The sequence below is a fragment of the Antechinus flavipes genome, chromosome 2 (genome assembly GCF_016432865.1).
Source record: "Antechinus flavipes isolate AdamAnt ecotype Samford, QLD, Australia chromosome 2, AdamAnt_v2, whole genome shotgun sequence".
Classification (NCBI taxonomy): domain Eukaryota; kingdom Metazoa; phylum Chordata; class Mammalia; order Dasyuromorphia; family Dasyuridae; genus Antechinus; species Antechinus flavipes.
The window spans coordinates 609,432,453-609,458,032 of record NC_067399.1 but is presented as its reverse complement, the minus strand read 5'-3'; the positions used below and the strand labels follow the sequence as shown (position 1 = coordinate 609,458,032).

General features: G+C 33.6%; 1 protein-coding gene across 1 annotated transcript in view; it reads right to left on the bottom strand.

The window, feature by feature from the left end:
• Nucleotides 1-25,580, bottom strand: part of MARCHF5 (membrane associated ring-CH-type finger 5) — a 58,921-nt gene that overhangs the window by 12,714 nt on the left and 20,627 nt on the right. Inside the window, exon 2 of the mRNA XM_051981649.1 lies at nucleotides 24,247-24,449. Coding sequence (XP_051837609.1) covers nucleotides 24,247-24,449 — 203 coding nt within the window. The remainder of the gene's footprint in view (nucleotides 1-24,246; nucleotides 24,450-25,580) is intronic.

Sequence of the window (25,580 nt, the reverse complement as noted above, 5' to 3'; positions counted from 1 at the left end):
AAGTATAATGAGCTAGTGCTAGTGATAATCTATAAAACAAATCTTATAGGATATTCAGTACTAGAATTCAGAATCATCCATTGTAAAATTTTAATGTATTTAAGCAAGTTTGTTCCTAATTATCAAGATGTAATTTATAATTAAAATCATGAAAAAAAAGTAAGTTACAACAATGAAACATCCCAAAGACATCATAAAAAGGGAAAAGAAGCCACATGTACAAAAATATTTACAGCAGCTCTTTTTTTGTGATGAAGAATTGGAAACTGAAGTAATGCCCATCAATTGAGGAATGGCTGAACAAATTGTAGTATATGAATGTAATGGAATACTATTCTACCTCATGAGCAGGCAGATTTCAAAAAATCTGGAAACATTTATATGAAATGATGCTAAGTGAAATGAGTAGAACCAGAAGAATATTGTACACTGTAACAGCAACATTAAACAATGATCAATTACGAAAGAGTTTTTTCCTCAGCAATACAGTGATCCAAGACAATTGCAAAAAGACTCATGATGGAAAATATTATTCACATCTAGTGAAAAAACTATGGAATCTGAATGTAAATCAATGCATACATTTTCACTTTTTTCCCTTTTATTCTGATTCTACTTTCACAACATGACTAATGTGAAAATATGTTTAACATGACTATACATGTAAAAGTTATATCAAATTGCTTACTGTCTTGAGAAAGAAGGAAGAAGGGAGAGAAAAAAATTGGAACTCAAAAATCTTACAAAAATGAATGCTGAAAACTATCTTTACATCTATTTGGAAAAAAAGTAATATACTATTAAAAAATGATCCACAAAGAAAATATAGATTGAAGTTCAGCTGACAATGTTGAGTGTAGGGCACTATAGATTTTAGTCTTGCTTTTATTTAATATTGAGTTCTAAATTTTCTCCCTGCTTCTCACCCATCTCTTACCCACTGAGGAAGCATGCAAAATGGTCATGTGAAATCATACAGAATCTATTTCCATATTAGATATATTGCAAAAGAGAAAGCCAGATAATTATACTTCAATTTAAATTCAAGAGTTTATTAGTTTTCTCTCTGGAGATAGAGAACATATTTGACATGATGAATTCTTTGAAATTGAATTGATCAGAGCAACCAAATGTCTCTGTCTCTGTGTCTATTCTCTTATTTGTGGTTTTTTTCAACATTATCTTCCTTATTTCTCCAGCTGCATGTCAAAAAAAAAATTTTTTTTAGCATTCATTTTCATAAGATTTTGAGTTCCAAATTTTTCTTCCTCCCTACTTTTCTTCCACACAGTAGGCTGTGTGATAGTTTATACATGTGCTATCATATAAAATGTCATATTAGTCACAATTGTGAAAGAAAATGGCAAAGAATAAAACAAAAAAAAAATGCTTCAATCTTCATTAAGAGTCCATCAGTTCTTTATCTGGATATGGATAGCATGAAAAGAAAAATGAAAGAAAATTTCATGATTCCTTTGAACTTAATTGAATTGGATCATTGTGCTGTTGAGAAGACTTGAATCAATCACAATCTTCAGCCTTGTTGCTGATAGTATATACAATGTTTTCCTCATTCTGCTCATTTTACTTTACATCAATTCATACAAATCGTTCTAGATTTTTCTGAAATGTGTTCATAATTTTTTATTGCATTCCATTACATTCACTTTCCTTTTTTGTCATATTAGTCAAACTGATAGGTGTGAGGCAGTATCTCAGAGTTGTTTTAATTTGCATTTTTCTAATAAGTACTGATTCAGAGTACTTCTTATATGCCTCTGATTTCTTTCTCTGAAAACTGCTTTTTCTTATCTTTTGACCATTATCAACTGGGGAGGGACTTGTAGACTTAAAAAAAAAAAAATCTAACTCATTTTAAAAATATATATTTGAGAAATGAGACCTTAATCAGAGATATTTGCTGCAAAGTTTGTTTTCCAGCTTTCTGCTTAACTTCTATTCTTGGTTGCATTGGTTTGAACAAAAGCCTTTTAGCTTTAATATAATCAAAATTATCTATTTTGCATTTTGTAATGCTTTCTAACTCTTGTTTGTTCATGAAACTTTCCCCTCCTTGTAGACCTGAGAGGTAAGACTATTCTTTGTGGACGACCAAAAGCACTCTACCCTGGAACCATGACCCAGAACTGCTTGTGGGCAACACAATTGCAAATCAGTGCTAGCTGTACCCAATGACAGCAAAAGGATGCTTATAAATCTCTTTCCAATCAGTTGTCTGATCCTGCTGAGAGTCTCTGAGCTGAGTGTTCCCAATCTGCTGCTACCTCTAAAGCCTGTCACTATTGCTGGCATTGTATTATAGACAGGCCTCCACCCTGTCATTACAAGACCTCCACTGCCTAAATTTTCTTACGTTGAAAGTATCTTACTCAGACCTTGTCTTGCCTCTGCTGCTTTGAAATTTGATTTGAGGCATTATGTTAAGTAATTTGGAGCGTTCAGCTGGGTTGCTGCCTGTCCTCAGACACCTTGACTTGTTCCTATCATTGTTTCTTTCAAAAGAATCTAATTCAAAAGAATCAATGATTCAACTAGTTGTGGAGATAGATTTGGGTTCTCAAAGGCTATTATTAGTACAATAAGTTTTTGCAGGTTCTATCCATATGGAAAAGTTCTGAGTCCAGCCTAAGGAGACACTGTCATCAAAGGATCAACTAATTTAATTAAAATTAGCTGACTAGGAGAAATCTGCACCAGACATTCATGAATTCTTTTGACCAGAGCAACTCATGAAGATCATCCACCTCTAGGGCTATAAGCTGAGTTGCTGGAGGGAGAACACATAAAGATGAAATCTTGCATTTTCTAAATTAAATAATAAAAGTAATTTAACTAATAACAGTTAAAAAGAAAATCTTTTTGTCTTTATTACAAGCTGAATGATTCTTTTAAGAGGATTGACTCCCTTAATTGGCATGCTTAATAAAATAGGGTTTGGGATTGGTTTTTTTAAAAGAACAATCCAGGCCAGAGATCCCTTACTAAAAGTCTATTCATTGCACTTAAGCAGCATCTTTCCATATCATATGTTTTCAACCCAAAACAATAAGAAGTTTTCCCAAAGGATATTAATTTTTCCTCAAATATCTGAATAATTCTGCCAAATCAGTTGATATTTTCAAGCTTAGAATATGGATAACATGCTTAACAGTCTCATAGTCATAGTGGCCATCACTGTATTTATGGAATTAATGACAATGACTAATAATTCACACAATTTAGAGAGATAAATAAGAAAAAAAATCTGAATCTTAAAATAATTATAAAAGTTGCAAATATCAAATTGTTCTAATGTTTTTCCTTTCAAGCCAAATAAAGATATTATTGTGTGACTACTACCCTCAGATTTATTTAAAGCTAATTATCTCCTCAGGAATAATCTTTTGAGCTCCAAGTTTCACCACTGCTAAACAAGGATTCCAATTATAATCCACTGTTCTGAATAGTCCAAGTAGTTATTTTTTTCCTGTAGCACAAACAATAATGAGATTACTAAAGTAACTTTTCTTTAGAATGGTTCAGAAGGCTTATTCACTAGAACAAATAGAGCTCAAATACCTGTTGGCACACAAGCAAGAGGCCCACTGAAAAAAACAACAACAACAAAAAACACACACCAATTCCTCATCAGGTATTTTTCTATTCATTTGGAATGACTTCTTGCCTGGGTTCAAATCTTGCCTTTTTCATTTTCCACTGCCTTGACGTTTACTAGATATAGTACTTTGAGCAAAGTACTTCAAATCTCAGTTCCTCATCTGTAAAATGCAGATAATGATCTGTGGTGCCTATATCATAGGGTTATGAGAATGAAATGAGAGAATATACAAAACACTCTATAAACCTTAAAGCACTTTATAAGTTCCCTTACCTATTTTTCTCATGTCACAGGCAACGTAATAGAAATATGTTACATCAGGAGAGAATCAAGTGTCGCTATGTTCCCAGTGAGCCCTTTTTTTCATGGTATGTGTCTAATTTATTTTATACACTTTACACCCCCCACAACCATCACCACCCCACCAGTGACACATCTGTACTTAAACTAATTAGTGTAAGAATAAGCTAATTTCTCAAAGGAGGTAGTGATATGGCCCAGGGGATAAAGAACTGAGCCTGGAGTCAGAAGGACATGAGTTTAAATATGGCCTTTAGCCCAAACTGCCTTCAAAAAAAATGAAGGGAAGGTCTAACAGTAACATAGCAATAAAACTGTGTGGACTATTTGTTACAATCTTGCTGCTTGCTGAGTTAATCAGCAGTATTCTACTAGTATTTTTTCTGCTTAGAGTATTATACTAGATATTGGACACTGTAAAGCCCTAATCCTCCCCAATTTTACAACCTAATGGATAAGAGGAACAAATCCATTCACTTTCAACTTAGATACATGGCACAGTGAATAAAGAAACAGCATGGGGAGAAGAAGAGATGAATTCAAGTTCTGCTAACACACAGTGACTGTGTGATTATGGGCAAGTAAGTCACTTAGCCTCTCAGTGACCCAAACAATTTTTCTTTACAAATATAAACTGCAGAGAAGGTGCCGCTTTCAATTATTATGGAAAATTCTTCACTAATTTGATTCCCCAAATCAGTGAAATAAAATCAGGTTCAGTGCAGAAATATAAATAAATAGAAAGCTTTCAGTGTTTTTGAATTTTATTACTGAATCATTTAATATCCAAGTGGTTTTTACATTTATTTTTAGAGGAACATCTTGCTTTATCATCTTGTATAAAATTCACGAAGAATTTATGTGGAAATAAAATGTTTGTAAATTTAACAATTTAAAATTAACTAAGGAAGCTATCTTTTAACAAAGCATATTAACTACGATTATCCAATTTATATTTTGTATAAATCTCAATTTCCATTTATCAGATTTTCTTAAGAGAGAAATCATTTGATGCAATCTATTTGATAAAGAGTTTTATCTGGTACAGACTGCAATATGTGTAGTGGCCGTTTTAAATTTATTGCCAACATAATTCCAAATGAGGTCTATTCACAGTTGTCCATAGTATCACATAGTAGAGTTTAGAAGTACAAAGGCTAAAACAGTCCTTTAGGACTATTTCAAATTTACAGTCTCATCTGCTGAAAAATCCATTACTTATAATAAATACATCCTTTTACATTACCTAAATAATCACATCCTTCTTTTAAATGAGGATGTATCATTAAGAACAGCAATATATTACAAAGGAAAGAACACTGGATTGGAAGATAGGAGATATAGATTCTATTCTAGGCTCTGCATTAATGTGAACAGTTTCAATTTCCTTGATTGTAAAAAAAAGCAAAATGCACTAGGAAATTTCTCAAGAGTTTTGTCCCCCCACCTCTTAAAATAAGTATCTGAACAAAATAATAATGTACAATGCAGTTAGTAGTTCTTTTGATCATTCCAAGTTTCTCGCTTGGAAACCAATGACTAACTAAATATATGTCAAAGTCCTCCAGCAGACTAATGTCTCACAATCTCTAGTTTTCCTCTGAATATCAATACCTGTAAAGAATGGATCATGAGTTGTAGTCCAGTTCCAAAGTCTATGGGTGAGTTAATGCTCACATTCTTAGTCCTTAATGACCTCAGAACTCGCCAAGAGTTAAAGTTTTTCTGTTTCCTTTCTTTCTTTTTAGTTTACTATCTCAGATGGGAATATTCTCCTTTTAGCTTGCTGAGCCCTTTTACCATCAAGTCCATCTTGAAATTCTAATTTATTTTTATTTTTATTTTTACGAAACCCTAACTTTATGAGGTGGGCTCCAGTTCCACCCTGTCTGAACAAGCAAATATCATGATTGTCCCTTTACACTACCCCCACCATAATGCACTTACCCCTTGGCTTGTACATAATGTTAGTACTTTATGTTCTTGTTCAATGTTTGCTCAGTTGTCTGAATATCCTTTATGGCTGTCCATGTCAGCATCATCTTAGATTGTAAGCTCCCAGAGGGCAGGGGTCATGTCTGTTTAACTTGCTTTGTACAGTGCCTAGGACAGAACCATGTACAAATAGGTGCTTAATAAATGCTTTCTGATGATTATAATTTGGCATGACTAGTTGGGGGCCCCTTCAGGACACAGCTCCTTCAGCACTTGGCATTTTCTTGGGGCATATGAGTATCCTCTAGGGGGCACTGGAATGTTAGCACAATGCCAAAGTGCAATAGTGATTGCGATAGGTATTTTGACTATTAAAATGGATTTTAAAATAGGCAACAGCAATAAAATCCTAAGCAAATAAATTTGGGTTTTGTTTAAAAAATAAAATATTTCAAAAACCAATTAGTTTAACAGCTAATGTTATGGGAGAACCTCATCATGAGATTTATTCCCAGGTACAAGAATAGTTTCACCTCTTTCTCCTATAATTTTTCACTGTAGCAAGCACTAGATTTTTTGAAACTGAGGTATAACAACTAATATTAGTTTCAACTTTAAACATAATGCTTGCGTCATCGACTCTTCCATCTTTCTACAAGAACAGGGACAAATATTCCCCTCTGTATTCATGGCCAAACTATAAGATATTTTTCTTATCAACTGGGAATTAAGTCATTAGATAATAAGCATGGCAAGAGGGGCTAAATTCTCAACCAAAGTACAGAAAATTGTTTCATGGTTAACAATAACGTTGTAAAGGAGACCCTATAGTCCTCAAAAGTAATGAAAATCTGCTGTTTGTTGAGACAGCAAAGTTAAAGGTGATTTACAACTAAGCTAATGAACAATAATAAAGGCTCCAGGACAAAGCACAATGTCATCAACTCCACTTGTCCCAAGCAGCTACATCTTCAGTGACTACAGGGTAGATCATAATACCCCTTTATGAAACTGATAAGGGAAAAAGCTGTGTCCAATCAAAATTCCCAAAATGTATATGCTATACCATCAACTTAACTCAAGCACTTATTAAGCGCCTATTGCTTGCATGGCATTATACCAGGTATAATGGATGGGAAATACAACTGAAGTAGAAAACACTGGTCTCTGCCCTTGAGGAGCCTACAATCTAAGTTGGAGAGAAAAGACAAAACATAAACAAAACTAGGACACAGTTCTAAAGCAATAATTAAGCAAAGTACAATGATTGCATAGTATGATCCATAAGCAAGAAAGACATCTTGGAAGAAGTCTTAATTTGCTATGGAATGTGTTGAAACCAGTAGAGAGAATTCCAGATGGCACAGATAAAGATATTGGCAAAGCAAGGGTAAAAAAGTGTATGCATATTAGAGGAAGAGTATTTAGGAACAATGAAAAATTAATTAGATTGGATAGGTAAAGGAGAGGCAGAGGATAGATGTCAGGCTTTTAAATGTAATCTGTCAGTATGATAAATATTGAGTTGTTTTATAGATAATTAAAGAAATGGGAGAGTATCTTTCACTCTCTCTTTCCCCTTCTTCTCTGGTACCCAAGGTATCCAATTGATAATCAAGTCCTGCTGTGGATATCAATGCACATTTTTCACATTCATCTCCATTACTCTGTGCCTGAACTACTTCTATGATGTCCAACTTAATAGGTTCATCCACATATTCTCCTTTATACAATTGCCAACGTAGTTTTTCTCATGCAAAGACCTAATCATGACTCTGTAGCTAGAAAAATTTTTAGTAGTTCTCAATTGTTAAAATCCAACTTCTGGCATTTCAGGACCTGTACTGATGCCACCCTGCCTTTAGAGCTTCATTTCCTATTATTCTCTTGTAAATATTCCATACTTGAGTCAAAATATCTTCTTCCTTCCTTCCAATGCACCATGGACCCTCATGCTTTTATGTAATGGCTTGTGAGGATTTTTCTCTTTTTGTTTGGGATATTTTTCTGTGATTTAATGCTTAAAAATCGCAAACAAATGTAACCTCCATGAAACCTCCTTTGATCCTCTTCTGGGACAATAAAGACCTTTTCTCTTAGACCTCAGACAGTACACTTTTGCAATTCTTTAATATATTTATCACATAACTGTATGTATAATGCTGATGTATATTTCTATATGATACCTCATGTCTGTTTAATAAATGAAAATAATATTTTAAGCAAGTAAATCTGCTTAACACACAAGAAGAGATGAAATAAAAGAAATATCAATTAAACATTCAGTATTTGAGGATGGTCACAATCTGGTTTACCCATCTGTAAAATGGGGATAATAACAACATCTACCTTAGAGGGCTATTGTGAGAATAAAATAAAATTATATTTGTAAAGTGCTTTGTAAAATTTAAAATGCTACATAAACGCTAGCTATTATTTTATTATTTTTACTTTGTATAAAGGAACAAAAAATGATCACATATAGTCAGTCTTGCTGCCCTTTAGGAATTTAACATGGAAGAAACCATTTAGAAATTTATAATTAATAAAATTCCTTAGACGTTTCCCCGGATTTTCAAGCAAAAAGTAGATGACCATAGTGAGGTAGAAAAGTGGTACAGAAGATAGAATATTGACTTTGAGTCCTGAAAGTCTGTGTTCAAACCTTTTTTCTCCTACTGTGTATCACTCTTAGAAGTATCCAATTCATGGAGTAAAACAATGAACAGAAGCTATGCTGCATGACAGAATCGATGTTCCACTCCTAATTCTCTGTTCTCAGCATAATTGATCTCCTTCCCAAAAGCCATGCCATCTCATTTGTAAGAGACATCATAATCTCAGACATTCCTTTTGCCAGCTGCTCTGGTTTTCTCATACAATTTCTTCTCCCGAGTCAAGATGCTGCCCAGAGCAAGACTCTCTGAAAGTGTTTCTCAAAGCCTCAACTTTCCAGAATAAAAGATGTGAATTCTTAAAACTAGCTTATTTTCCCCCTAGGCAGGATTTGCTAAAACAACAAAATGCCCAATCTAGGAATTTAATTTCCCAGGCAGTCTTATTAGCATTTTTACATAACCTTTGAGATGTTGATTGGCATATCTTTAGACAAGTTTCAAGGCCTGATCAAGCAGGTGGAATTTACCTGGCTCCTCCCTGAGCTTTCCCTCAGAACTACCAAACTCTTTCTTTGGTTCCTCCTCTTCATAGAGCTGGCCCCTGCTTGAGACTTTAAAAGTTGTGTACCCTGAAATTCAAATTGTTCATTTATTTATGACTATGTAGTAACTGCTTGTATTCATGTAAATAAATAGCACCCCTTTCTTTGCTCACTCCTTTTCAGGACTAAGCCTACTATGAGATATTCTCTTTCCCATTTCATAGCATCTTCCTTTTAATGGTTTCTTCCTCCTGGTTAATTGTGAGCTCTACTAGGGAATTTATCTTTCCTCTTGTTAATATATATAATAAATAGCATAACTTTGGAATCTGCAACTATTGTTCCATGTTGTGAACTTTTATATAACATTTTTACAGTTTATTGCTCTTCTGAATATATTTCCTATTCATCACTCTTGGTACTAATACCTCACCATAAAGGTCCCATATCAAAAATATACAATACCTCCAAGGGAGTATTCAATGTGCCCTGTCCTCTCCTTTCCATGTCCCCAGCCTCCCAGACTCTACTTTTCTCTCCCCTTTCCCACGTTTCCCATTCTTCTCTGCAGACGGGTGAGAGAAACCACTTTCTTTCATTCTTCACCTATACATCTGGCACTTCTCTGCAATGCATTCTCAGGAAACATTAATTCACCTCTAGAAGAATAAAAGTAATTGTAGTCTAGCTCTGTTCTACAACTTTCATTTCTGTTCTTTAAGTTCTGTTCATATCTTTAACCCTTTTTGTCTTTTTGAAATCATTTGAATCCTTTGTTCTTTCTTTCTTTCTTTTTTTTTTTTTGCTGAGGCAACTGGGATTAGATGACTTGCCCAGGGTCACATAGCTAGGAAGTATTGTGTGAGAGGAGATTTGAACCCAGGTCTTCCTGATTTCAGGGTTGATGCTCTGTACACTGCGTCACTAGCTACCCCCACTTTTTGTTTTCTTTAGGGGTGAAGGGAGAGGTTTCCAGCCAGAACATTCATTTAAGGAGAGCACCTAGGCTGCCATCTGCTTTCTCATAAAGCTGCACTGATCCCTCCAGACTTCTTCATCATGCTCCCACCCCTTTAGCTTCCTTTTATGTTTTCTTTTCCTCTTTAGAATATAAACTTTTTGAAGTCAGGGACTTTCTTTTTGCTTATATTTGCATTCTCAGTGCTTAGCACAATGCCTGACATATTATAAATACTTAAATGCTTCTGGACTAACTAAAAAACAAACATAATCCAAAGCTAAGCCTTTAAATATGACTTAATTGATTTCATTACTCATTCTTTCCTTCCCTACTAGTTGCATTTATTCAGTAATCTTTTGTTTCTATTGTTTTGTATGTTTATTAGTTAAATTTTAATGGTTTCTTCCTCTATTTTTGGTCTATTTTTGGATAGGGCAGAAATTTTTATTGTTGTTGTTGAATTATTCCAATTTTTCCCATTGATGATTAGTTAACACAGTATGTCATTCTGGGTGCTTTTTTGATTTTTGAAATATATTATTCCATTCCCTTCCAGGATATCTTATGACTATGTTTACATTATTCAAATTTCCTGTCCCTTATAAGTTTGAAGATCTGGTCACTTACAAAATTTTTTGTTTCCGGAATTTTAAAATTTAACTGCCATTTGTCTTGGAGACAGAAGCATAGAATTCCCCTATACTCACTTTTAGACAATCTCCAAATTACCTTGATTGATATTTTATAGTCTGTATTTAGAAATTCTGAGCAGTTTTCTGATGTTATTGCCTGCCTGCATTGTAGTATTCAGGTTTGGTTTTGCTTTTTAAAATCGTGACATGCTTTTGTCTAAGCATCTAGATAACATACTGGATAAGTGCTGAAATTGGAGTGAGACACCCGAGTTCAAACCTTTCTTTAGACACTTGATAAATTGTGTAATCCTGGGGCAAGTCTTAAGTCTGTTTCCTCATCTATAAAATGGGGATGATAAAAATCAAATATGGTAACATGTAAAGTGTTTGCAAATCTTAAAATGCTACATAAATTTTAACTGCTATATTATTGTTATTATTTTGGAAGACTTATGATTCTTATACATTCCTTCTTCAACATTAATAGCATTGACTTGTATAAAATTCAAGTGTTTAAAAATATTGTTGCCTTTTGTTTAAATTTTGCAAAATTTTCCTTCATGTGAATATTAAAGTGTTCCAAATGTGTTCATCTTTTTCACTTCTTTAGAGAGATTCTTAAATTATAATCATTTTTTCCTACATTTGAGTTTAATTTTGCAGTAAGAGCTCCAAGTTCTGGCCTACATTCATTCACTGCCTATTACTTCTTAATATGGGTATAGATGTTTTCACTTTTGAACTATTCTCATTTTCTTCTTATTATTTTATGGTCTTTGGAAGGTCAATACACTGACTTCCTTTCCTCTGTATTATAATATTTAAGAGAGCTTTATATTCTCTTTGAGAATTTGTTTATGCTTCTTTCTAGAGATTCTCTATTGAGTTATCTATTTTTTCACTGGGCTTTTAATTAAATTTTTTTTCTTTGAAATATTTGAAATATTGGCACCCTGAACCAATCTTACTTCTGCTTTGTTTTCATACTTGGTTAGGCTAAATCAGCATCTCCTGTTGTTCTTAGGGTGGAGAAAGGATGTAGAGTGAAATGCTGCAGAACCAAGATGGACCCTACAAAAACATGTGCTTATGACACTACTAATCATAGAAGATGATGGAAGATAAATGATAAATGATGCCTGTTGGGGTTCTGTCTTTTTTCTCCTGCGGTTCTAGCTTTAATTTCACTTTACTTGGTACATAATATTGCTTATTTTGGAGGAAAGTTGAAGAGAAAGTGATAATTTGTCATCTTTCTGGGTAAGTCACAATCTCAGAAGTATAGAGAATTAGAGACCATCCAATCTAATCTTATTTTACCCAAGAAGGCAGGAGATTCAGAAAAGTTAAAAATCAATGGCCCACAGTCAAATAGCAAGTCTGGACTAGAAAAACAGATATAAAATGGGATAGTTTGGACAAAGGGTCTCCCAAAGAGTTAAGATTACTTTTTAAAACAGGTTCTTATAAAAATACATATAATAAAACTTTGTTGAAAAAAAGCAAAAACCAATCTTACACACATACACATACACACACATAGCAGCTGACTCCAGGACTAAATGATCTCTAGGGTTCTTAGCTCCAAAATGAAAATTCAATGATCTTGATACCCAGTTTAGTGTGCCTTTCATTATATCATTAAGGATTAAGGAAAAGTTAGTACAAGATATTCTGGGATCAAGAAACCAATAGATAAAAGAATAGTTTGAGGTATATCAAGAGACTTTGGAGGGAGGCTTTAAAAACCTAGGGGTTAGACTTGAAGAATAGCTAAGAGTAAAAGCCATTAAGAGGCTTCCTCAGGAGTTAAGCAGGAGGAACTAAGAAGAAAAAGATGTGTTAAAATTATACTCTGTAAGGAGAGAACAATACTAGGGGGTTAGAGAATGCCAAAAATAAGTCTTACTTATCTTTGTCTAGGAGATGGCACTTGCTGAAGACAAAAAGCTTTGAAAAAATGCTTAGATAAAATCATAGATGACGTGCATAATAGGTTATTAAGGGAAATCAGTTGTTGTTTTCAAGTGAGACTGATGGAGTGCTTATCTTTAAATGAACAAAATGGCCCTTAAGCCACCAAAATAATGAGAGTACTCTCATGTTCTCTTACTAGGCTATTATAGGAATCTTACAGAAGCAATAAAGGCCTGCCTGGTCAATGAAGTTTGGTGGTTACAGAAATGAAAATAATTGGATGTGACATAGAAGAGAAATTTAATTGGCAGGACTAAGAGTAGAGGAAGAAAAAGGGTTAATTCCAAATGAGAATGATGATTCCCTAAAGTAATGGAGAAACTGAGAAGTCAGTTTGGGAAGTTTTAAATATACTGACTTTAAGGATACAAATAAAGATTTTGAGGATCCATGCAGAAATGTTCTATGGAAAGCTGGAGATAAGGGACTGAAATGGCAAGACAATACAAGAGATGGTGGTCTAAAATTGTTTGCCTTCAGTTGAAACTGGGATGAAGAATGAACTTGGAGAGAAATTATGGACATTAGACAGAATAATAATCAAGGATATGGGAATAGAATATCAAACAGAATATTAAAAAATAGTCTTATGATACCATAGTGCAAAAGTTGCTACAAGAAAGAATGTTTCAGGAGCAAAGAACAATCAATAGTGTAAAATGTAACAGAGGACAGGGAAGAAGTCTGAGAAAAGTCTCTTGATCTTGGCATTTCACAGGTTACTACAATTTTACCCAGTGAAGACTAAAAGTAGAAACCAGACTACAGAAGGTTAACTGTAATATAAAATATAGCATATAATAAATATAATATATAGTTATATATAATGAATATGTTATATAAAAAATGTAAACAGTAAACAGTATGTAGTAAATACAATATAGTATAAAACCAGTATTTTGCTATTAAAGTTATGAAGAAAAGTGAGTGATGTTTGAAAAGTATTAACCATTTCAAAAAATTTAAGTATTATCTTTTTCTTTTTTAAACACAAGGCAAACCAGCATATGTTTAAATTGAAAGGATAAGGCTAATGAGGAATGAAAAACTAGTCACTATAGACAAGAAGATTTTGAACATATGAGAAGTTCCTTAGAAGACTATGAGTCAAAAGACCTAGATTATGGTCTGCCATATTTCTGCCAATTAATATCTATGTAATCTTGGATATGCTTGTTTACCCTGAGCTAGTTTTGCTATTAAAAAAACGGAGCTAATTTCTGTTCTTCTCAGGGGTGTGTGAAGATAATAGAGATAGGCTGATGTCTTGATTTCCTCAATGATGTGTGACATGAAGTTGTCAACTTTAAGTGAAGGTGATGATGAGTAATAAAATCATAAGGAAAAAGGCTTTAGGTCAGTTGATTGTCATGTCTATGCATTGAGAAGCAATAATATTCGAGTCATTAAGGTTAAGAAGTAAAGTGACTGCGTTATTCCACTAATCAACTCAAACTCCACTAATAACATTAGAAATTCTGTTGGTGAAATGAGTTTAGAAGTAACTAAAGATAGTGGGCCATGATGATATAAATGATGCCCTTTTTTCTTCTTTGTCCAAGATTTTTCATAAAGATAAAATCAGGTTAAAACTGAACATTAACTGCAATCTCCATAAACCTAGCATTTAAAGATCAGAAACTAAATACCGCAGAAAAAAGGTCATGAAAAGACAAAAAATCATTGGTATATAACAATCATTAGCAACACAAGGAGAAAAGTCTATGATGATATTATTTTACAGCTGGATATCTAGAGGTCAGAACTCCATTATTTCCCAAAAACTAACTGCATAAATGGTGGTTAGGGTCCTAGGCTAACCCATAGAAATCCATTTAATCAGGATAATGTACTATCCACATTTAGATTTTGAAAATCAGGATTCCAAAGAAAGAACACTGGGAAATGAATATAAACTGCTTGCATTTTTGTTTTTTTTCCCCGGGTTATTTATATCTTCTGAATCCAATTCTCCCTGTGCAACAAGAAAACTGTTCGGTTCTGCACACATATATTGTATCTAGGATATACTGTAACCTATTCAACATGTAAAGGACTGCTTGCCATCTGGGGAAGAGGGTGGAGGGAGGGAGGGGAAAAATCGGAATAGAAATGAGTGCAAGGGATAATGCTGTAAAAAATTACCCTGGCATGGATTCTGTCAATAAAAAGTTATTTAAAAAAGAAAAAAGAAAATCAGGGTTCATTTGGTAGACGAGGGAGGAGAAAGAAAAGAGTATTCTCTTATTTTCCTAGAGAAGAGGTCGAGAAAAAATTCTGAAATTGGTGAAGCTTATTTTTAGCATTTTCTCATCTAGTGTGCTCTCTTTTAAGTCCTAAGCTCCCAGTGTCACTCTGCTAGGTGAACATGCTGCTATGTCACCTCCACTCAGTCCTTCTTTTCCCTCACCCTAAGTGCTTCATGCTCTAAAATTACCTATTATTCTTACCTCAAAATTAAAACTCATTTCTTTAGGAAAGCTGATCTCGCTTACATATTAAGAGGAAAATATTCTGACTGAATCTGAATTGACATTAAAGAGAAGTCCAAATCAATCTTTAATCATCAAAACTTCAGGATAAGCAATAAAGTAATGTAAAAAAGACATAAACAATATGAGAAATAATCTTTTTTGGATGAAAGAGACACCACATATACAGACCAATCCTTATTGGGATTTTGACACAAGTATACCTACTACTACTTTTTCCTCCTTTCACTTTCAAACTACGAAATTGTTTAAATTCAAATTCACAACCAACAGTGTCAAAGTAATGGTTCTCTGTGTATTTTGGTTAGGGGTAGATACTGGTATTTGTACCAAAAGGTCTTTGTATGTAAGGACTTATATAATGCACAGATCTTTTACTAGTTGTTACAGATGGTTACATGTTAATAGTCATGTTTTTGAAAAATGGAACCTAACAAAGAAAAGCCTCTGAGCCTTCATAGCTCAGTACAGTGCACTGTAACTTACAAAGCATTTTCCTCACAACAATTCTATGAAGTAGACAAGCTAACTAGTTTATATAATATTTCATGGAGAGTAAGTGGCAGAACCAAGACTCAATTCCAGGGCTTCTCACTCCTAATTCACTATCTTTCCTCTGTCCCATGCTGCTTCTCCCATTCAAGAAAATAGTTGAATGAATATGAAAGTCCATGCTAGTTCTGGGAACAAATAGTATTACTATGACACAGTACAACTGTTTTAATGCGTTTTCTCCTCTTTCTCCACTTCACTGATAAACACACAGCCCAATATTAGGATAAATAAGCAAAAAAAAGTTGGGAAAGAAGACAATGCAGACATACACATCAAAATTTTCATTTTCTCTTGGCTTTAGCTATATCAATTCATAGAAAATAACCAATGCTGGAAAAATGGTGATTTATTTTAGAAACAAAAAAGTAAAGATGTCTCACAAATTGCATAAGAATTCAATATTTATAATGTGCTCATATGAATGCATAGAATGTGGACAGTATGTGCTCAAGTTTACAGAATATTTAGCTTTCACTCTATGCAGCTGAGTCTGCAAAAAAAATAATTCCTATAATATTAATATGGTGAAACTAGTTAAAAAGGGCAAATATATCTGCAGTTGGTAGAACTTTTTTTTTTTTTTAACATCTATAATAGAATGATTTCAGTATGTCATAAGAAATAAAACCAAAGGGATTCTGTTAACAAGTTTAGTCTTGTTCAATTAAGGTTCAAATAGGATTTAATTCTTTTCCTTTTAGGTTCAGACCCCATTTCCAACAACTACTTCCTTCCTGGCTACAAAGAGGGACAATGGTGAAATGAAATTAGTCACAATTACATAACTGCTTCTAGAAGGAGGTTCATCTAAGTACCTTTTTTATCCTAAACCTTGAACCACACTCAAGAACATCTCTATTTTTCTGCAGGGATTTCAAAGGACTTCATAAACATTATCTTATCTCAGTAACTACCATACTATTCTAGACCACTGTTTGTCCAATTGCAGCTTGTTTTCTACACCTTGATTTTTTTGTAATTTACAAAACACTCCATCTCTTAGTTCTAGGCATTTTCTCTGACTTCCCAAGCTTGGAAGGCTCTCAAGAATCTTATCTACCTTCAAGAATCAGCTAAAATCACAATCTTCTATAGAAAGTCTTTTCCAACCTCTCTTCATTCTAATTACTTTCTACTTACCCTGTACATATTTGTTTGCTTTTTGCTTGTCCCCTACTATATTGTGAGCTCCTCGAAGGCAACAACTTTTGTCTCCTTTTGTATCCTTAGTGCTTGGTACAGTGCCTGGCATATAGTAGGTACTTAATAAATGTTTACAGATGGATTGAATTTAGTTGTTCAAGTAAGGAGACAGCTCAGTCACATTCATGTAGGTAAGGACACAGCTCAGTCATATTCATGTCCGAGAACTAGACAAATATCCATAGTTTTTATTTCCATGTTTTCAATATTTTCCATAATTAACACGATACAGCCTGGGGCAAGGGAAGGGGTAACCATGAATTACCATATACTCCTATTTTCTCCCTCTTCTAGTTCTAGCCATTTTTGAGTTCCCAGCCAACAACTATCTGGTTCTCTCTGTTAACTCTGGGCACTGGAAAGTAGAAGAAATGCTAACGCCTTTTCTTTTAACTATAGTCACAGATTTCTTACCAGATTCTGGCCCAATTGTGATGACTGTCCTGTATTACACTCTTCCTCTAACAATACATATGAAATCAATAGGAACCTTACAGGCTTTTATTTATATAAAGTGTTAAAGGAAAGCTAGATTTAGGGGGGAAAAATCATTTTTAAAAAAGTGTCACAGATGTCTGATTCAGACAGATCATTGTGATAGATCCTACTATTCAAGATAGAAAAAAGGTTCAAGGTTTGAAAAGTTCGTCATCATGCTAATTAATTAATTCCCGTTCCCTATGAACACTGGGTTTTCCAATTTGGTTTCTAAACATACTACATCTACTCTTCAACCACCTCTCTTCTTCCCCTGGGGTATAAGCAGACTTCTAGCAAAAAAAAAAAAAAAAAAAAATAATAATAATTTCTGACCTGGGCCACAAAAAGTTATTCCAGATCTCCAAAACTGACTTTGCAGATGCTTTTCCTTCTTGGTTCACAGACTCAGAAATGTTATTCTCTCTACTGCCATTTTCCTTCCTCTTTCAAACATAGGTACTACAATGCTCCCTAATTTATCCCAGTTAATCTGTTCTAATTGTTCTATGTTATCATTCTTGCCAGACAATTCCTTAAAGTTTGTAACATTATATCAATATATCAAGGAACCAAGAGAGCAAATGATAAAAACATAATACTTATGATGACAATGGTAATTACTAGTTCTATTTATATAATCCTTACCATTTACAAAATAGATATTTCTTCCATGAGGTAAGTTAACCTCCTTGTTTTTAGTTGCAAGTAGTTTTCTTGGCAGTGTTTCCTAAATAGCCATAAAATTTAGATGGTGCCCAAATACCACTTTTCCTTTGTATTACCATGTGGTCTACTTCTTTAATCCTACCATTTGATTTCTGTGGAGAACCATAAGAGTATCATAGAATTAGCAAACAAAAGACCTCAGAAGTCAGTTAGTAAAACCTTTTCATTTCACAAATGAGGAAACTGAGGCCTAAGGATGCCCAGTAATTTGCCCAAGGACACACTGGTGACAATGCCAGAATTTGAACTGATTTCACACCTTTTCCAATGCAGCTTGCTGCAATTATTCTATTTTCTTAAACTAAACAAAATAAACTCACAACTGAACAGAACAACATCCCCCCAAAATTCCTTAGTATAAATAGTCAAGCAAAACAAATATCCTGAATACATTATTTCTGTCAGGAAGTAACATATCTCATCAATGATCTTCTGGAATTATGGTTGATCATTACATTGATTAAAGTGCTTTCAAAGTCATTTTTTTAATAGTATTGTTGTTATTGTATAAATTTCATTCTTTACCAGTTTGTCAAAGTTCTCAAAATCGTTATAATATAGACTATTGTATAAATTGTTCTCTTGGTTTCCCTTTAATTTCTATTTTCAAACCAGCTGTCCAAATTCTGCTTCCTTCCCCTTCGGCTTTCAGGATCTGTTTCCTGGGTCTGAATACAAAAGTAACTCAGTAATTATCCATTATTCTTTTCTTTTTATAACTATAAACATTATATATTAAGGTATTTAAAGGAACAAAATCATAGAGCACTAAATTTTTAAATTTAAATATCTGCCACAAAAAAATGAATGGGGACCTTTTTTTGGCATAGATTGCATACCTTAACATCTCTAAGCACCTTCCTGCAGCTTCAACCACCTTCTCTACAAAGCTGACTCAAATCAGTCCTTTCCAGATCTGACTTCCCTCATGAATTCCAAATCCACATCTTCAGTAGCCTACAGATCATCTATACCTGGAGATCTGTGCTACCACTATTCCACAAAATCCTCATTCCTAGCTAATCTGGCACCAATCAGTCTTTCCAATCTCATCTCTTACTTCTACTTCCTCCCCTCCCCTCCCACATCTTCCGTTGTTACACATGAGTAGGGTACTCTCCTCCTTTCTACAGACTGAATTCTGAACTATTCAAATGGTACTTTCTTCATGTAGCCTCCTTTGAACTTTTCAATTAGCAATTCCCTCCTCTAGACCTTAAACAGAACTATTTTATGTTTTTTTTTACCCGATTATGCATTAGTTATTTGAAAATGTATTTTATTCTTCTCCTCCCTCAGTAAAGTGTACATGAGGATAAGCATAGTGGTATATTATCTAAACTTTATATCCTTCCCCTATCTCAGCTTTTAATACACTTAAGTATTTAATAAATGCCTCTGGATTGAATTTTTAAGTTAGGCTATTACAAAAGCCTTGATTCCCATTCTTATAAATTTTGGTAAATATGTAAAAATAAACATAATGACTGAGAAAGACTCAAAATTGAACTAGAGAAATAAGATGCAAATTCTCCCAACATCTGATATAACAGTATCATCTACACAGACATAATCTAACAACTTAAGACAAGGCATCACAAGAGATGGGAATATGTTTATGTATGCTTACTGTAGGCTTAGACCCATGGAAAATTCCCATAATGTCATGGTAATAGATTATCAATGCAGTGGATCACTAATGTAATGGCTAATCACAGTTAGTTGTTGACAATAGGTCTTCACAATTATACTAGGAAAAATGAGTGTTGTCTTTTCTATTAATAGCTAAAAATACTGAACTGTCAATGAGATTTAATAAAAATGTTTGTATTGTCCTACACTGAAAGGTCAGTTCTGAGGTAAAACATAATGGAAAGTCTTCACTAAGGGATTTACAGTGAATTAAGGTAGAGGCTAGAGACTTAGATTTAATGTAAATAAAGCAAAATGCATTCATACATTTTGATATACACAATATACTTGCTTTTGAAAAAGATCTTTCTTGTATTTTAATAAAGTATGCTAATCACTGTGTATGGGATACAAATAACAACTTTGAATTCATCCTCAATAACAACAAAAAAGCAGGATACCTTCAGAAATTTAAAGCAAAGGAAAATATTGTGGTTGATTTAAAACTTCTCATTTAAAAATATAATCTTCCTCTCATCCTAGCTGTGTGATCCTAGACAAGTCACTTAACCCCAATTGCCTCAAGGGGGAAAAAATTAAAAAACGCACACACATATACATTTAAATAAATTAATTAATAAAAATCTTCCTGTTGGTAACATATATAAATGAGAGTTTATTAAGTAGCCTTGTGTTCCTTAATTGCAGGCTTAGGAAGTTTTAAGTAACCTTCACCATCCCCAAGCATCCCTTTCCTGGCTTTGTCCATCAGGCTTTTCTTTGCTATGTACTTTGAATACAGGAAATTTAGATAAATGAATCTGATTATATGAGAAAAGAAAAAGTGTGCATACATGGCGGAGGGAATCAACATATGATTAGAATAATATATTATTAAACAAAATTATAATCTGAAAATTAACTGTAAATCTATGTATGTACAACTAAACACAATTATGTACATATACTTGGTTAATGCCAAATGGCTAATAATAAATAATGTCCAATGGCATATCTTTTTGTTGTCCTCTTCAGGTGCTATTTGATATGTCAAAAGGATAAAAGAAAAAGTATCAAGAGGGTGATAGAAAAGAAAAGGATAGTTTATCACACTATCGAAGACCATTTTGATGTGAACAATGTTGCCCCTTAAAAAGAAAGCCATCAGTTACAACTTTTCATTATCATCCTGAAAAGACAGTATCAACCCAAATTGGTTAATTTATTAAGCACAAGTAGAATATCTGAAAGTTCATGGGCACATAAGGGTTTTTGTCAATTTTATAACAGGCTTTATATATATTTCAAATACTGAGATCTGAAGCCTGGAAAAATGTTCACTGCATCTCATAGATAATTTAAGAAAGTAAAGGTGCAGACTTAGAGAGGGCAGTTGAATTCCTCATCTCTCAAACTGCAATGATTTTACATTAGATTTAGTTCTCAAACCTTAATTCACTAGATAAGCCACTTCCAGCAATAGTTAAGTTCAGCTAGTTTTCTGGGGCAACATACTGAAAGGAAGGGAATTCAATCTAATATAATTACATGTAATTGAGAAGGGAAGGAGGAGGGGAAAAAAAGAGGAAAAACAAAGGCAATTAGAAGACTCTTAAGAGGTAGAAAAGACTACTTGAAAGGAAGATGGAAGAGAACAGAAAGCAAGATGCAAATAGTTTGCCAAGTGGGAAAGCTAGGCAAAAGAAGGTACATTGACATCCTGTTTATGCTTAAAGGGTAAGCAACTGATATAAATCAGCCTTTGTGATTCCTGAGAGATTACAACTTCCAGTTTGAGAAACTGCTCTAAACTCTTTTGGCAGAGTTAATTAATGTTATGATAGAGTCTGGAATTACACACCAAGATATATAACTTGTCTTATAGAAAATCCACAAAGAAATCACTGTATTTGCTATTCATTAACTGAAACATTTACCTTTAAATTGGCTAAAGAAAGATATACAATTCACTGGAGCTAGAAAGAATAAAGGCAGTAGTACCCAAAGGAACAAGAATGAAGGCTTGTGATGATGTCCTCTTCATTTTTTGAACCTAAACTCTCTACTAATTCCCCAGGAATAAATAAGACAGCAGAACTGATTAAGGCCAGAACAATGTGGAATAAAGTAATATACTTCTTTTTCTACCTGTTGCCAAGCATCTAACGATTCTTTGGCTTCTTCTCCTTCATTTCCTCTCTTCCCTCTTCTAAGAATTACTTTTTTCCTACTTCTCCATACATTATACTAAAAAAGAAATAAAAATAGCCAAATATGGAAGCATTGTGCATGTGGCTCATTTGGGATATATTTTTATATTTGAAAAATATTTTTATTACATCTGTCTGCATTAACTGCATTGTCCCATTTTTAGAATAAGTTCAAAGAGAATGAGAAGCAGCATTTTATTAATTCCATGTAACAGCTAATATAACAATTTCTCCCCTAAAACTTCTTTTGTTCTGGTTTTCCCAGAGCCCAGATTTTTCTAATTCCTCAATAACCTTATAACAATATGCCCAACCCTGTTTCATGAAGGTCTTTTAGTCATATCTTACAATTCTAATTGATAGGAAAGAAATAGTTTCAAAGAAAGAAAACTGCAAAATGAGAATCTGGTGGGAGAGTTTTGAGTATAAATTTTTCTAAAAAGTATAAAAATTCAACTTTAGCTTTAATAATATCTCAATCCTTTAAATGTGAAACAATAGACCAAAAGTACGTAAAAATAAGCAGTAAAATATTAAAATGAGTGTGAAAAAAGAAAGGGGGTAATCGTTCTCTTCCTCCTAACATATATCATTAGATAAAGACAGAATTACTTAAATCTTAGCGTATTTTAGTTCTTTTACTTAATTGTGGTAAAATATGGTCAAATAGGTAGTAAATTTCTTTTCCTATTTTCAACAAAAGTTTATAATGTATTTGAGAAGTTTTATATTGTATTTGAGAATATATATGTTCATATATGCTATGACTTACAGGCACAAAAAAAAGTTAATGATTCTCAAGTAAGAACACTGTACATACAAAGCGACTGACTGTAAGAAAACAACAGGTTAAACCAAAATATAGACTCTTAATTAAAATGGTTCCCAGGGATCCATGCAAATGATAAGATTCTTTGGTCATAAATTCTTCCCTCTTCCACAGGTCTGAGAGGTAAACTGTCCTATGCTCTTCCAATTTATTTATAATCTCATTCTTTATGCCTAAATCATGAACCCATTTTGACCTTATCTTGGTATGCGGTGTTAAGTGTGGGTCAATGCCTAGTTTCTACCATATTCATTTCCAATTTTCCCAGCAATTTTTGTCAAATAATGTGTTCTTATTCCAAAAACTGAGGTCTTTGGGTTTGTCAAACACTAGATTATTAAAGTTATTGGCTGTTTTGTTCTTTGAACCTAACCTATTCCATTGATCAACTAGTCTATTTCTTAGACAATACCAGATGGTTTTAGTAACTGGTGCTTTATAATATAATTTTAGATCTGGTACAGCTAGGCCACCTTCATTTGATTTTTTTTTCATTAATTCCCTTGAAATTCTTGACCTTTTGTTTTTCCATATGAACTTTGTTGTTATTTTTTCTAGTTCATCAAAGTAGTTTTTTGGGAGTCTGATTGGTATAGCGCTAAATAAATAGATTAATTTAGGTAGTATTGTCATCTTTATTATATTTGCTCGCCCAATCCAAGAGCATTTAATATTTTTCCAGCTGCTTAGATCAGACTTAATTTGTGTGGAAAGTGTTTTGTAGTTTTGCTCATAAAGTTTCTGATTTTCCCTTGGCAGATAGATTCCTAAATACTTTATACAATCAGTAGTTACTTTAAATGGAATTTCTTTTTGTAACTCTTAACTGTTGGGTTTTGTTAATGATATAAGAATACTGATGACTTATGTGGGTTTATTTTGTATCCAGCAACTTTGCTGAAAGTGTGGATTGTTTCTAATAACTTTTTAGTAGAGTCTCTGGGATTCTCTAAGTATACCATCATATCAAGTATACCATCATATCATCAGCAAAGAGTGATAATTTGGTCTCCTCATTGCCTATTCTTATTCCTTTAATCTCTTTCTCAACTCTTATTGCCAAAGCTAGCATTTCTAATACAATATTAAATAGTAATGGTGATAGTGGGCAACCTTGTCTCACTCCTGATCTTATTGGGAATGGTTGCAGTTTGTTCCCATTACATATGATGCTTACTGCTGGTTTTAAATAGATGCTACTGATTATTTCGCGCGCTTGCATTTTTGTTTTTCTTCCTCGGTTATTTATACCTTCTGAATCCAATTCTCCCTGTGCAACAAGAAAACTGTTTGGTTCCACACATATATATTGTATCTAAGATATACTGTAACCTATTCGACATGTAAAGGACTGCTTGCCATCTGGGGGAGGGGGTGGAGGGAGGGAAGGGAAAAATCGGAACAGAAGTGAGTACAAGGGATAATGCTGTAAAAAATTACCCTGGGCATGGGTTCTATCAATAAAAAGTTGTTTAAAAAAAATGATAAGATTCAAATATATGATGTTCAAATTTGAGAGACTTTCAACTTACCCAACTTTGGAAATACTATTAAGTATTCTGCATTGCACTGAGGACATGCTACTCGTGCAGTACTATTTCCTCTTTGTTTTTCATCTACCCAGCGCTGCAAACAAGCTTGATGAACCCATTTTGTAGATCCTCTGCACCTGCATGGTCTCACCCACTCAGCTGTTCGATCATCTTCATCAGTAGCAAAACATACCCAGCAACTTCTAGAAATTTGAATAAAATAAAACCAATACGTTAGAACATTAGTAAGGACAGTAACACTCAAGAATCGTTATGTTGAAAAAAAAATTTAACAAGTGTAACCAATCTGAGTATAGAGTTTAAAAATTAGGAATAAACAACATAATGAAAACAAAATTTATGCTGCTGTGTGAACTATTTCAATTCAAACATTTAATATGCATTTTCTACATCTGTCTGCATTTGCATTGTCCCAGTTTTAGAATAAGTTCAAAGAGAATGAGAAGCAGCATTTTATTAATTCCATGTAACATCTAATAAAAGCCCTATGTTAGGCACTGGGCACTATAAATATGAAAAAAAATAACAGCACAATCTTTGCTCTCAAGAAGTTTATGACCCAGTTGGAGACAAAGATAAATTACATAAAAAGGAGTAATAATAACAATTATGATCTTTATCTACCTTACATTTTTAAAGAGGCCTTATGGTACGTGAAATTCTTCATTAAAAATCCTGTGATTTTAAATATTATCCCCATTTTACAATTGAGAACACCAGAGGAGTTCAGAGATGTTAAATGACTTATCACTAGGATCATTGCCAAAGATAGAGTTAAAATCTGAATATAGGTTTAGTAACTTTATGTCCAGCACATTCATTCCATTATATCAGGCTGTATGATAATTTTTCATGTTGTTTTTTAAAAGTGAAAACTTTCACTACCTCTCCCCACAGTACTTTCCTTTAAATTTTTAAATTAAAGTGAAATGTAAACACCTCCAGGCTAACAGGAACAAGTGGGGAACTCTGGGGCAAGCTGGATTTGGCTGGAGCCTAAACCAGAACCACAGGACTTTCCCTTCCTGGCCTGAGCTGCATGTGGAGTCCAGGGTCTGAGTATGGAAAGACTGAGGGAAACTTGGCTGATTAGAAATGCCAGACACAACTGTGAGCTTTTGGTCTGGAATTTCGGGTCAGAGTGTAAGCACCTCTAATCATGAGGTTCTCATTCCAGACTCTTCTCCTGACTCTTTATATTTGTGTACAGTGGGCCTATGTGAGTACTTCCTGTATTCTGCTTTTCTTTTCAAGACCATTTATGCGTTGGTTTTTTCACACTGGAACATAAATTCCTTGAGGTTAAGGTTTTT